This window comes from Drosophila miranda, chromosome 4 (assembly GCF_003369915.1).
Source record: "Drosophila miranda strain MSH22 chromosome 4, D.miranda_PacBio2.1, whole genome shotgun sequence".
Lineage (NCBI taxonomy): Eukaryota > Metazoa > Arthropoda > Insecta > Diptera > Drosophilidae > Drosophila > Drosophila miranda.
Window position 1 is genome coordinate 29,693,876 of NC_046677.1, and position 13,602 is coordinate 29,707,477.

The window sequence follows — 13,602 nt, forward strand, 5'->3', positions numbered from 1 at the left end:
GAGGCCTATGGACAGCAAAGGGGCAGGGTGTAAGCTCTTGGGGAATGATAAATAGCCAAGAGCTCAAGTGGCCCACCGTTGCAGGCCAAAAAGCTTCTCACCTTTTAGATAAAACTCCCAGGCAAAGGCTGCCCTGGATAAGCCCCCGAAAACCTAATGAAAATGAGATGAAAATTATTGCAACGTAAATCAGGCGCCCAGCTGGGACGCCACCATCCACCCAGCAACCAAGAGGCTGCTCTCCTGGCTTTTCCTTTTCCCCCATCCCCCATCCCCCATCCCGTCTAAACGTTTCCAACTGCTTAATTTGGCTTTCATTGCTGCTGTTCTTTCGTTTTTTTTTTTTTTGTTCTTTCCTTTGGTTCTCGTATCTTTTTTCGATTTCGTTGCGGCCTGACATGAATTATTTAACGATCTCCAGCTGCGTTGATGCGATTCGGCCAAGGATGCCTCCGAATTAAAGCCCTAACAAGCTTAATGCAAAGACAACCGCAGAAGGGGGAGCAGCCAGGAGCCAAACTTCATTTAATGCAACAATGTGTGGGTCAGAACAATAAGCGATTCAGCCCAGTATACTCCTCCCGCTCCACCGTTCTAGCCATTTCTGTGGATGCGAGGACTTAACTCTTTGTGCCGACGCGACGCTACGTCGACTTTCGAATTTCAAGTGAAAAATCCCGCGAATGAACATGTAAACAACACAGTGGATAGGTGGAGCCAGAAAAGGGGGCAGGGGGGAGAGGGGGACCCACAGACAGACAGACAGGAAAAACAAAAGGAAAACTCCCAAATGCAAAGAAAAATCGACTAAGAATGATTGTGGTTGAAACAGGGATAGAGTGGCCGAAAGGATGACCTGGAAAGGGTTAATGGATAGGAGGAATGGAAGAGGAATAGAAGACCCAACCATATTTATCTGTATTTCAGACCTGTAACCCCCCAAATTTGAATGAAGAACCCTTTATAATTCCCCTTCAAACCCAGGTCTATCTTTATCCCACAGATTTTATAATATTTTAAGACCATTTTACCACTTCTTCGGAGCCCTCTTCATTCAGTCTTGTATACCCTGTAACTGGCGAGTTTTTCCCCCTCACTGAGCCAAAAACCAAATGAAAATTTCTCTGCGGGAGGTCGGCCAGTGCTTGTATCTGTATCTGCGAGCTGCAAAACTGCATTGGCCCAAAAGTGTATCTGCAGTGGCCATGTGTCGGCGTGCGTGTGTGTGTGTGTGTGTGTGTGTGTGTGTGGAGAACAGTTTGCAACAAACTGGCTCTCCGTGAGATCCTAAAACCAAATAAAATGCGCTTCGCAGTTGAACCCGCTTGAAATATATTTTTGGCAATGAAAATAACCTCCCACCCTCCCCCTCCCCGCAAAAAAAAAAGGATACAAAAAGTTGTTATAATAAATGGAATGAAGCGCCAAAGCGTTGAGCTGCAAGAGAATGTTGCAACAGAGTGCAACCAGGGCATCCTTCCTTGCCTGATAATCCCTGGGAAATTTGTCTAGCCTGGGCCCCCCCTCGAAGCCCCCGAATCCCTCCCTCTAAGGCTGATGAATGACGTCGCTGCTGTGCAAATTATAAGAGCAATTTGCATTATGTGGGTGGTGCCTCCGCGCCATTATCCCTACCCGAGTTCTGGGATTAGTTTTTGGGCGAATGCGTGGCGAATGAAATGTTAGGTTTCCGAGATAATTATGGTGTTTAAGCGGGGGATCTCTGCTGGGTTAATGGGGGTCAGCGGGATGTCCTGAGATGGAGGCAAAAGAACTCGGAGAAGAGTCAATGCCTCTATAACTACTTATCCACACTCCTGCCTCACTCAATGCCGTCCCCAATTGATTTACAAGGCTCTCAACACCGAAAAACAATGTCTTCCCTTGGATCTCTGACATCATCAGCTAGAAAAATCCCATTTAAACAATCATCTAATTGAAATCGAAACCAAATGGAACCCATGCCAAAGAAAATCAGCTAGAAACCCATTGAAAGCCCGTAGTTTCCACCCTCAGACGGGCAGATCTACGGAATAATTGCAAATACATAAATAAATTGATGGTGGATTGTCCAGGCTTTAAAGCATCATAAATTTTGCAATGCGCCATTAGCATGATTTATGCCCATTTAATTTTTCATAACAAAGGCAACGGCCACAGGACGCAGGACGCAGGACGCACGGGATGACAAACAAGACACAGGCTGGCATTAGCAGGACAATAGAGCGGTGCCCTAAAAGGGGGGGGGGGGGGATCGGAACTGCTGTAATCATAAACAAGAGTGCATAAAAAAGTGCCCTGAATGAGGCGACAAGCGGCAACATAATTGAATAGTAAAAGCGTGGCGTTGCACTGAAATTAACCACCACAAAATGACGCAAATAATGTTAAAAGGCGAATGGGGAGAAGCCACTGCCTCGTACGGACGATTAAATTTCATTGAAATTGAATTACATTAAAAACAAGAAGGGATGCCTAGGTCCAGCCGTAACGAAGGACTCGTTGCTCTATAGATTTGTACACTCTCTGGAGTTCTCTATAGAGAATCGGTGTCCCCCTTTGAAAGGGTATACAAAGAAAGAGAGAGAGAGAAAAAGTGCAAAAAGCAAACGTTTCATTCAACGAGCCCGGGGAGTCGTGTCCAGCCTGGGTCCTGCAGGGTCCTGCAGGGTCCCGGGACCCAGGACCCAGGACAATAGTGCACAAATTAACTTACAAAAGCTAAATAAAAATTGCCAACGCGGCAGCAGACCAACGTATCCTTGTGCTGGTGTTGGTGTTGGTCCTTCCTTTCATCTGGCTGCCATCTGCCTTCATTTCGGCTTAATGCTAAACAGCCTGTAGTTTACGGCTTTGGGCTTGTTTATGCCAAGTTCTTATCGCGCTGATTGTCAACCCGAAAGCGAGTTGCTTTCCAAGTAATTTGCGGATTTATTAAAACTTTGCTGCGCCTCCAGCCGGCAGGCTTTTCTCTGTGAATGGAAACACAATAGTCCTGCACAGCAGGCGGCCAATTAGTTGTTGCCTAATTCTTGAGGTGAGACACAGAAATGTTTAAATTGAATTCCGTGGTTGAAGGAGGAGAAACTGTATGAAATTTTTTCAATGGGTTTTCGATTGGGGTTTCAATTAATGAAGCAGATAGATTCTGGTCTTTCTTTTAGAGCTCTTCTATAACCCCTTGTTATCTCTTCCTTTCAAGCCTTGTCTATACATCTCACTCCCTTAGAAAACTTGCCTTTATTTCCTTGTGTAATCCAACAACTTTGTTGGAATTCCGTTCAGAAATAAATCAGGAAAGCAACTCGTCCCCACACGACAAACAGCGGCAAGAGCAACATAAATCTACTTGACGCAGCAGGACCTCCGTCCTCCAACTACACCGCAAAGCTCGGCCCCGCCCCTTGGCACCCCCACTCAGCAGGCACCTCCAGCGGGTGAGATTTATGAAACAGTCAAGTATTTTCTATTTAAGTTAATAACAATCATAATAATGGCAACAGGGAAAATTGATGCAGCGGAAGAAGATGGAAAAAGCAAGGAAAAAGGAAAGGCTCCTTGGGCAGGTCGAAAGTAGAGATACCCTCGAAGATACCCTGGACTTGTAAGGGGGTTATGGGGTAAAGGGGTTCTAGAAAGAGGCTAGGCATCCAATTGGAATCTGGAAATCTTTCGAAACCAGGAAATATTTCGAGAGAGAGGCGTGTATTTGAATCCTCTCAAGATATAGGAGTAGAAACACTCTTAAGGGTTCCCAAAAGTACGGGTACCCCCTGGAAGTGTATAAAAGATGAGTGTAAGACGCCCTATGATGATGGGGCACCACACACACTCCCAACCTGATGATAGATGATAGATGATGTGCATATAAGCGCAAATAAACACAAGATTCGCTCTTGTCTACGAAAATAAGTTCCATTTTTCGTTGCTGCCGGCTCTGGCATCCCCCTCGTTGCATGCGCCAGCGGGTGGTGTCCTTGAGTGGGTCTGTGGGGGGCTCCCGGGGCTGCCTGCCTCATAATAAGCTCCTAGGTGTCCTGTATGTGCGCTGGGGGTAAAAGTCTTTGCATATTTGAGCAGCTTCTTGTCTCATTGTGCTTTGTGCATTTCTGTGACATTCGCTTAAAAATTCCATTACACTAAGCTCGAATTACGAACAAAAGTCAACGGGGAGGGGAGGGGGAGGGTGCCCCCAGAAGTGGATCGAAGTGGGAAGTACCCTGAGTATGGGAATACCTTCTTGGGAATAGTTTTTGTCCAATTTTGAGATCTTTTTCGAAAGGAGCACCCTTCTTTCTCTCATCAACATGCTACCCCCCTCTAGGGTATCAAAAAACGTATTTCAGGCCGCGTTGAGCACACAGAAAAATATGAAATATTTTCGAAAGATATTTGTCTGGCATGAAATGTCTTTTTCCCCCGAAAATATCATTTCGCTTTTCATTAAACTGCAAAGAGCTCTCGAGCAGCTGTCATCCTTTGGAATTGAACAGCCTACGGCTGCACTTAACCAACAACAACACCTTGAGATACATATTTCCAGAGAAATCACCAGGCACATCTCTGACTCTGACGCTGTTTTCGTGGCGGTAACTTTGTAATCAAATTAGATTTATGTATTTAGCAACAAGTTGAACAGCCAAAAATGTCCATAGTTGCCACAAGGCTCTACAAGGGTCGATTCTGTGGCCTCTGGCAGTCTTTGATTTTTCCTGGAATGCGACTCAAAGGGCAGTCGGATGTTCTGATGGACTGGGGCTAGCCGCAGGACATCCTCTTCCACTCTTCCACTCGGAGCCATTAAATTTTTAATCATCTCGGCCAGCCATGGACCATAACTGTCAATAGCAATTAGTGGCGGAGTTGGGGTCTCCAGGGGGGGCAGGGGGTGGCGTCCTGTTTGGGGATTTTGGGGTCAAGACAAGTCAATTAGGCCCGAGGCCTGACTGTACGTACATCAATTTAATTAAAGGTTTTGAATACACTATAAAGTCAGAAGAAGAACCATTTTAGTTCCCTTTTAAACCCTTTTGGGCTTTTGTTTAGACACGAAAGCCTGGCTAAGGCGATTAAAGACAAAGAGCAGGCCCCAAAAAAACTAAAAGATTGCCTAGACTCCAATGATTCCATTGATTCCCTTCTGAAGATGAAAACCCCAACAAGACCAAGCCAATTTAAACGCTTAATTAGACCAACTAAAGCAAGTTCGAGACTCAAAAACAAAGCGGCTCTGTGGAAATAAGCCTTTGGCAAGCCTTTAAGCGGCTCCCAGACAGACAATGCAAGCCAAAAACTACTCGTATTTATGTTTGCCGAGGTATTTGGCCTTCTAGGTAATTTCCCTAATGCGATTTCCAGCACAGAACAAGAACAGGCACAAGAACGAGCCACGAGCAGTCAGTCAGTCAGTTAGTCTCCTCCTGCAGATGGCCATAATTAACACACGTTGTCAGTCAGTCGGCGGGGATACTCTGGAAGGACGAGTGCCAGACAGGCGGCTGCTAACCAAACGGAAAGTTTCCTCATCTGTCGGTGGGAATGGGTGAATGGGGGACTGGGGAGGGCCAAAATACACACATGACAATAATAATTATTGTCTTGATTATGCTCCTGTGCATGTTTTACTTGGCCAAGTTTGCCATTTAGCCAAATTGCCAGACATTTGTCTTCCCTTCAGACCAGACCAGACCAGAACAGACCAGACCAGAGCCCTGCTTATATCAAATTTATCTCTGGCATTTTTATATCCTCTCTGGTGCTTCACCTTGAACGAGACGAGACGAAGGAAGGTGTCTGCAGTCTGGAGTCTGGAGTCTCTCATGCTTAAGAGGTTTTCATTTAGCTTAATTAACTTATAACAATTTTTATGCCGGTTTATTGTCTTGATTTATAACCGCCGGGACTCCATTCTGGAGCGAGTTTATTGGCCTAAAGTTTGGGCTTTAAGGCATCGTTTGATCTGATTTATTCGCAGCTAATCAAAGGACTCAATCAGGCCGAAACTACGAGTAAAATGCAACTAATTTATTTAAAATGCTCATTCATGTCGGGCCAAATTCTTGGCCATTCATCAAAAGTCAAAGCCAAGGACATGGGTCAGCGTGTCCTTTGTGCTGGTTCGAAGCTCTGCAATTAATATTGAAAATCTCAAGGCATCCAACAGGGGGAGACTGGGAGGACAGGGATCTGGATAAAGGATAAGGGACAACGAATGAATGGCCATTCGAATCAAGATGATGATGGAGCTGCTGAAAGCGAGCGTGTGACAAATGTCCTGTGCGCTGTCCAAAAAGATTTCCCAAAATCAAACAAAAATCCTTCAGGTTTCAGACTGCCGGCCTTGCAGCCCGTCTTGCAGCTAATTGAACTTTTCAGCCAAGTTTAATGGCCGTTGAGCTGTGAAAATTTGTCAGTCAGTTTTTGAGTTTTTGAGGTTTTGAGCTTTTGGCGGCTGTGCCATTTATGTGGGCGTGGCATGACTCTGCAAAGTGGAAACGATGCCAGAGCTCCATGGGCTTAATGAGCTATAAGTATCTGAAAACTGTTGAGGCATTTGGATGATGATGTGGCAATCCCTCAGCCACTCGCTGGCTGCTGTTGTTGCCACTAAGCATGCAACAAAGTTTTTGACAAACGACGACGATTGTCGGCGAGGAATGGCAAGACAGGACTGTGAATCATTCCCGTCATGGCCATCACATTACGTCTCATTAGCGTTTTGAATGCATCGAGAAAATCATTCATTTCCAGCCGAAAATGTAAATGAAAATGAACAGAATTCAAGTGATTTCCCAGTCAATGGTCAACAAAAAAGCGGCAAGTCAGGGCCGTGAAAAAAAAGAGGCATCCACCCTCAAACGAAAAAACAAGTACTCCAAATAAAGGAAAAACCCCCGAATGAAGGGGGAGTTTCCATCACCGAAGGTTTGAGTGCTCTTCCAGAGGGATTTTTGCTATGATTTCTATAAGTTATAGTCCTCCGATCTAGCCGATCTATACGCTAGATCTATGCAGCAAAATCTATGCAGTGTTTAAGCCATACATTCTTGTCTTTTCGTTACAAACCTCGGGCTAAAATCGCCATATCCTTTGCCAGGGTATATGTGTAAAAACTGGGGAAAATGTTTTTCAATTGAATTGATTTTGAATGCGCTCCGCGCCGTCTGACTTGTTTGGTCCATTGAAAAGTGCGTACTTCTCCAACCGCCCCCCCCTGTCTGGCTGTGTGTCTGCCACCCCCTAGTCACCGCCCCATTCGAGCAGCTGCCACCCCATCAATGCATTGATTGACTTTTGCGTTGACATTTGCGCTGGGTTATCACTTCTTTGGGGGATTCCCCGGCTGGTGCCCCATTCTGTGCCCCACAATAAACGCATTATGTTGCCATTAGTTGAGTGCCAGAAGAGCCTTCCGCTTGTTTGCCAGCTTCCGCTTTCAGTCCCCCCGTCCGTCCTTCGTCTGTCTGTGTGATTGTGCGTTCTGTTTTTTTTTTTTTGTGTTTGTTTGCCTTTTACCTAACAAAAGGACCTCGCGTGGAGGCGGAGGGGGCGTGTCTGTCAAGTGGAAAACTTGAAAAGTTTTCATCTCGTGAATTGTTAATTTAGTTAAATAGTTATCCGGTTGCTCATCTGCTTCCAAGGGATGTACATTCAAAGTTTATTGAATGGACTGGTAGGAGTACTCGTTCTCGTAATGAAATTCTAGAATATAGTAAATCTGTGAGGCGTGTGATTAAAGAAATTATTGAAAAGAGAGACCCCTGAACCTGAAAGCGTAATGATTAAAATTTGATATAACAAAAGGAAAATTAAATTATCGTAATTTAAAGTACGGAATTTTCTATATATTCTTTTGGTTGAACAAAATTAAGATTTGTTCTCTTCCAAGGACCAGAAGGTCTTTAGAAAGGCACTTAAGGCTCTGTCATAGGCTTGACAAACCTTTACACAGTCTGTGGCTGTGTCAAGTGTGGTAGGATAACCAGTCTCAGACCGCGGGTTTCTGGAGGTTCTAAGCTCGTCGGGGTTCCATAATCCTACAAAATATACAAAGGCGCAGAAACGACGATCCAAATACACTCTCTTTGACGACGTACAACGTCAATCGAGACTCGATCCACCCCTTGAACTCCTCCTCAAAGTGAGTATAGGGGTGTATTCGATTCTTGGGGAAAGTTGATGCGTGTAACTCCCAGAAGGAAGCCTTTCCGAACCCATAAAGTATATATATTCTTGATCAGCATCAATAGTCGAGTCGAGCCCAACTCCCAACCGCGCCCCCCCCTCCCAGATCTGTATATCATCGGAAACAGTCTAGTATTGTATTTACTTAGTAGAGCTTTAGTTAACAATATTCTGAGTGTTTTCTTTTGCTCCATTCGACCTCCCACGCTGTGTTGGCATCCCCTGTTTATTTCTGTTTGTTTCTCAGAGATCACTTCTCATGTTGGTGTGAAAATGAATGCCAGTCCGATGTATTCGCACCAAAGATTATATATTTAATTTATCTATGTATAGGCATGGCCATAGTACATATGTATACAATATCGCAACCGTTTGATAATCATGTACAAAACTGGAACAACTTCAAATCAATTGTAAAAATGTATTGGATCCAAATTGAGAGTTTAGTTAGTTGCATTTAATGATGCCATAAAACAATGGCAATCAATTCGAAAACTAATCAATTTCGTCCACTTCATTTTGATCTAATCAATGCGATAAATTAAATCATTTATAAACATGTATTACTCTCTGTTGTTCATCAACTAACTCGCTCTCCAAAATAATTAAACATGTAACAGAACAGAAACACATAATCTTAACTGAACCTTATTCTAAATCTTAATATTCATCTTCTTGTGTATTAAAATTAAAAGTATTTGATGTTCCACGAATTGTTTACAAGAAAAACCCTCCCACTTGAGATCTTAGGGTTCGAAAAATGTACTGTTCGGCTACGTGCTATGGCCTATGTCTATGTTATGGACATAAAATACATATATTATTTAAATTGTATGCCTAGAAAACTTATCAAATCTATGCAATTGCAACAAAATGTGACTTGAATTTGTTTGCGCCAATTAAGTTTATGTACGATGCAGATGAAATGTGCTGATTAGCAATAGTCGATAATCTAATAAATAATAAATAATAGAGCCATGTCTGTCTGTCATTTGAGCATTTATGCATAACGAAACCATACAGTAAGCAGTTTTACAATATAATATATGTATGTATGTGTATGGGCATTACGTAATAGTTGTAGTATTTTATAAATGTCATGCTGTGGATGCTTGTTTGGTATATCTTCGTCGTCAGCAATTAAAAGTATATTTAAGATGTGTTTTCTTAAGGCATTTAACGCAAAGTCTATGTGGGGTGTAGAGTGTACATATTTCAAAGTTTTTTCAAATATTTGTTGTTGTTGTTGAGTTGCACTCTCTTGTGGTGTGTGTGTGTGTTTTACTTAATTTTGATATTTGATGAACTGCTGCAGAATCCCCCGGACATATTTTAGAAGCTTGGTCGACTCGTTAACACTTTTGACATTGGCCACACCATAGGGTGGGTCAATGGTCACCTGATGCTTCACAAAGATGGAGATTTTCTTATCCTCCTCGAGCCAGGACACCTGATTTTCGCCCAATAAATTGGCTAAATGGGAATAAAGTGCCTGGCCCATGGGCGAGACTTTCGGATGGCAGCTCTTAAGGAACTTGACCCTCTGCTTTACTGAGTTGTCAAGACGCTTCTCCAACTGCAAGAGGATACGGGTGCTTAGATTAAGAGTTTTATAAGGATTACGCATGTTCCACACACCTTCTGTAGGTCGAGGGCGTCCGGTACTGGCATCTTTTTCGGCATCGCGACCTCATCGACGATCTCCACATCAATACAAAAGTTCAAGTTCACGATGCTCCTATCACAAAGCATCTGGCCACTGGCAGCACGCTTCTTAATGAGAGCTTCCAGCATTAGCATTTTGGAGCCGGCATCGAAGGCCACCACCTCAAAGGCCGATTGATAAGTTAATTGAAATACCCCTTGCAGCAACTTACCTTGCCCAATACTTCCTCGTCGAAGCAGGTCTTGCAGCGCACAGTGGATCCCGCTGTGAAGCACGAGAGCTTTTCGGCTCCCTTCGATCCCTTTGATCCCTTTGCTCCTTCGATTGCCTTCAACATTATTTTTCCTTTACACTAGTGCTGCGATTGAAAATTGAATTGAAATGTGACAGTCGAAAACAATGAAAGTCAGAAAGGAAATCCCTATGGTTGCTTTTCTTTTTCGAATTTCAACAATTTGATTTCATTTATTCTATGAAAAAATTTGACGTTTTGAATTTGGATGTAAAAACAGAATTAGGTGTAGTTGTTGTTCCTGTAATCGGAAGTTCCTGTTAAGGACCGAGGATATTTGCCCATATATATCTGGTTTTCTGAGTCATTTGTGAGCCAATCTGCGCGTTCCATAGGTTCCTGCATTTGGAAAAGTGTCCCTGATCTTTTGGTAAGGACTCAAACAACTCCAGTCAGGCATATTTCCCTAATTCTTTGCTAGAATGGTTTTTCCATATTTTTTTTTTGTTAGTTTCGAATGTTTTTTGCTCAACATGCATATCCCTGTTTCATTTCTAACACCCAATTTCTTTAGTTTTCATCATTTTGAAAGAATATTCATTTGGGAACATTTTTTCATAGACCATTTATTCCATGCAAAAATCTGCTAGCCTTTGGGATTCCTATTTTCCATTGCTTTCCCCTCAAAATAGTTATCCATTAAAGTACACAATAGTTTCATGTAACTCCGTAGAGTGCAGTAATTCAATTAATACCAGACCAGAACATGATGCAATTATACAAGGTGGTCTCGTCGGCAAAAGTTAGTCCCTTAACGTATGCTAGCAATAAGTGCGAGTGAAGGGCACATAGTATAGTGAGTGTGAGTGAGACGGTATATGTTGATGTTGATTAACCCTTAACAGGCCCGTGGGTTTTAAAATTTTAAAATAAAATGATTTTACTGATATATTAATATTTAAATTTTTTTGCAGCCATTAATAATTTTTCTTCAACATTTTTAGTTATATTAAAATGTTCTTTTACATAATATATAAAGATTACGTCTAATTCTGTGGTATTTTTTTTATATGCTTTTTATAATTTTGTTGTTGTCGGGACATAAGGGTTAAGAATATATCAAAAAATTCGTCCGTGAACAACCTTCATCATCAACAAGCAAGCATGCACTGAAGATAAGGGACAACACGAACGAACTTCGGCTCCCGACGAGACCACCTTGTATAATTGCATCATGGACCAGAAGGTCTTTATAAAGGCACTTAAGGCTCTGTTATAGGCTTGACAAACCTTTACACAGTCTGTGGCTGTCGCAAGTGTGGTAGGATAACCCATATCAGTCAGTACGGCAGCCCCATTTCAACATATATCAGCCAATACGGCATCCCCAGCTTAGATTAATAATCCATAAATGTACGGCCACCCTAGGAAAATACCGAAGATACGGCCAAATGCAAATTATGTAGATTGAAGCTCGATCAAAAGTCGTGTTCGGAGAAGTAAAACATCCAAAAAGTATTTCTATTTCACTCTCACACAAGGATTCTCATCAAATTGAAGGAAATTAGTACCTGTTGAAATTCAGTTCTCAATTTTGCTGTCACTTTACTCCATACCATTGCCATTCGAGGGTCTGTTATATTTTCTATCGCCCAATCTATTAAATTATAATACTCTGAAGCAGGAACTTTAAGTTTTGGAAGATGAAAATCGTGAATTTTCATCACTTTGGCCTCCACTCGTGCCTTCGGTATCTTTCGAATAGACAGTTCCCTTATATGAAACTCATTATCTTCTAAAAAGGCCAATAAAATATTTTCTGGTTGTGTGAAAAAGGAATTTCTTTGTATGGTTTTCATAACAATGCTCTTTAGATCATCTCTCAAAGATACGTACCTTTAAAACATGCTAAAAAGGTGAGCCGGATCAAGTTTACAAGTTGTCATTGTTTTGATGTCAAACCAGATTGATGTAAGGTCTTGTAAGGACTGCTGAGTTGTTCCGAAGTACCGGCAGAAACTGCGGAGCATATGGCATAAAGATGTTTGATTCGAATCTACACGGAAAGAGCACCGAAACCTCCAGTCCGACGCGTATGGCTCGTACAAGAATGAGCCTAACCTTCAGTCAAATAAATTCCAAGGAACTGGCAGACAATCTATAACTCTTCACGCATCAATTTAGAGCTTATCCCATTAGCGAGAGTAACAATTTCGAGCCATAACAATTCAATTAGCATATTCCCTGGACTAACATTTTGGCCACTTCCATTATGTAAGCGCCCCTGCTACAAAAATGGTTTCACTGCCCATTAAAAGTTGCGATTAATATGTAAACAATCAACGGCAATTGCTGTTGGTAGAGAGCTGCCGTCTGTCTAGTAAAGGACCCATTCAACCAGCTCCTACCCGTCTCCCAGCCATCGCCATCGTCATCCTTCGTCTGACAGCATAAAAATAACACATAATCATTTTATTAGCTCAAGGAGAACGATGCACTGAAGCATGGGAAACGTTCCGCCGGATTGTTCATCCTGTTTCCCGTACGTATCGCTCGTATCATCATGAGTTGAGCCCCGGAGCCCCAGAGCCCGGAGCCCAGGCCGGAGCTCAGAGTTGAGTCCTTGATGGTGTTGTTACTGTTGCTTTTGGCTCCTTGCTACTTGGGTTAACATGTTGCATTAGGGCTCTCACGCTCCCAGACATGTCTTCGTGTTCGTGTGTGTGTGTGTGGGGGGGTGGAGGATGGGTTGGGTTGGGTTGGGGGCTTCGAACGAGCCAGTGGAAGTTTTCTCGTTAGTGAAACTAATTATCCGTTGTCGCTGTCAGCAAATTTATCGTTAAACGTTAGGTGACAAGTTGAAGCCAAACGCATCTGCTACATCCCCCTGCCCCTTGCCCAAAAACCAGCTTTTGCTCTTTGGATTACCCATATGGGTGGCGGGGGGAGGGTCCCTGCCTGCCTGACTGGCTGATTTTTGTTGGCTTTTGGGAGTTTACAAAAGATAAACAATGACTTGTTAACAAATATTAAAGTTATTGAATGCCAGCAAGGTATAGGCTATATTCGAGTCATGTATCTCACATCTACATACGTTGCTTTGCCTTTGACTTGCTAGAAATCACGCATCTTTTGGTGGTAAACGACACTGTTCGAACACTTTCACAGCACATCTTTAATAAGAATTTGAACGAATTCAGGGCCATGTGGCACCTTGGCAAACCTTCTATATACGAGAATAAGGGCAGCACTGTTCTGGCCATTGCCGGCCAGGAGCGGCCACGCAATTCTCTCGCGGACACAGACAAAGCTATGACGAAAAGTGCGACGCCTTCTCGCTCTTCTTGAAGGTAAAGAAACAGGGCTAGCAAACACTTCCAGATCATGAGCATCGAGTCCATGGCCCAGATGCTGTCCGTCAGCCAGTATCAGCGACGCCATTTGCCCCACAACGTGTCCCCCATTTGGTTGGCATCGACAAGGAAGACCAAGGATTGTATTCTTCTACGATTGCATGGTC

The 13,602-nt window shown here is 43.1% G+C and overlaps 1 protein-coding gene across 1 annotated transcript; it reads right to left on the minus strand.

The window, feature by feature from the left end:
• Positions 1-9,166: 9,166 nt before the first annotated feature.
• Positions 9,167-10,267, minus strand: LOC108161545 (protein Hezron-like). Its single transcript, XM_017295827.2, has 3 exons — positions 10,062-10,267; positions 9,823-10,011; positions 9,167-9,760 (listed from the first exon to the last, which is right to left on the minus strand). The coding sequence occupies exons 1-3, from the start codon at positions 10,185-10,187 to the stop codon at positions 9,470-9,472; spliced, it is 606 nt and encodes a 201-aa protein (XP_017151316.1). The 5' UTR covers positions 10,188-10,267; the 3' UTR covers positions 9,167-9,469.
• Between the last annotated feature and the right edge of the window lie 3,335 nt (positions 10,268-13,602).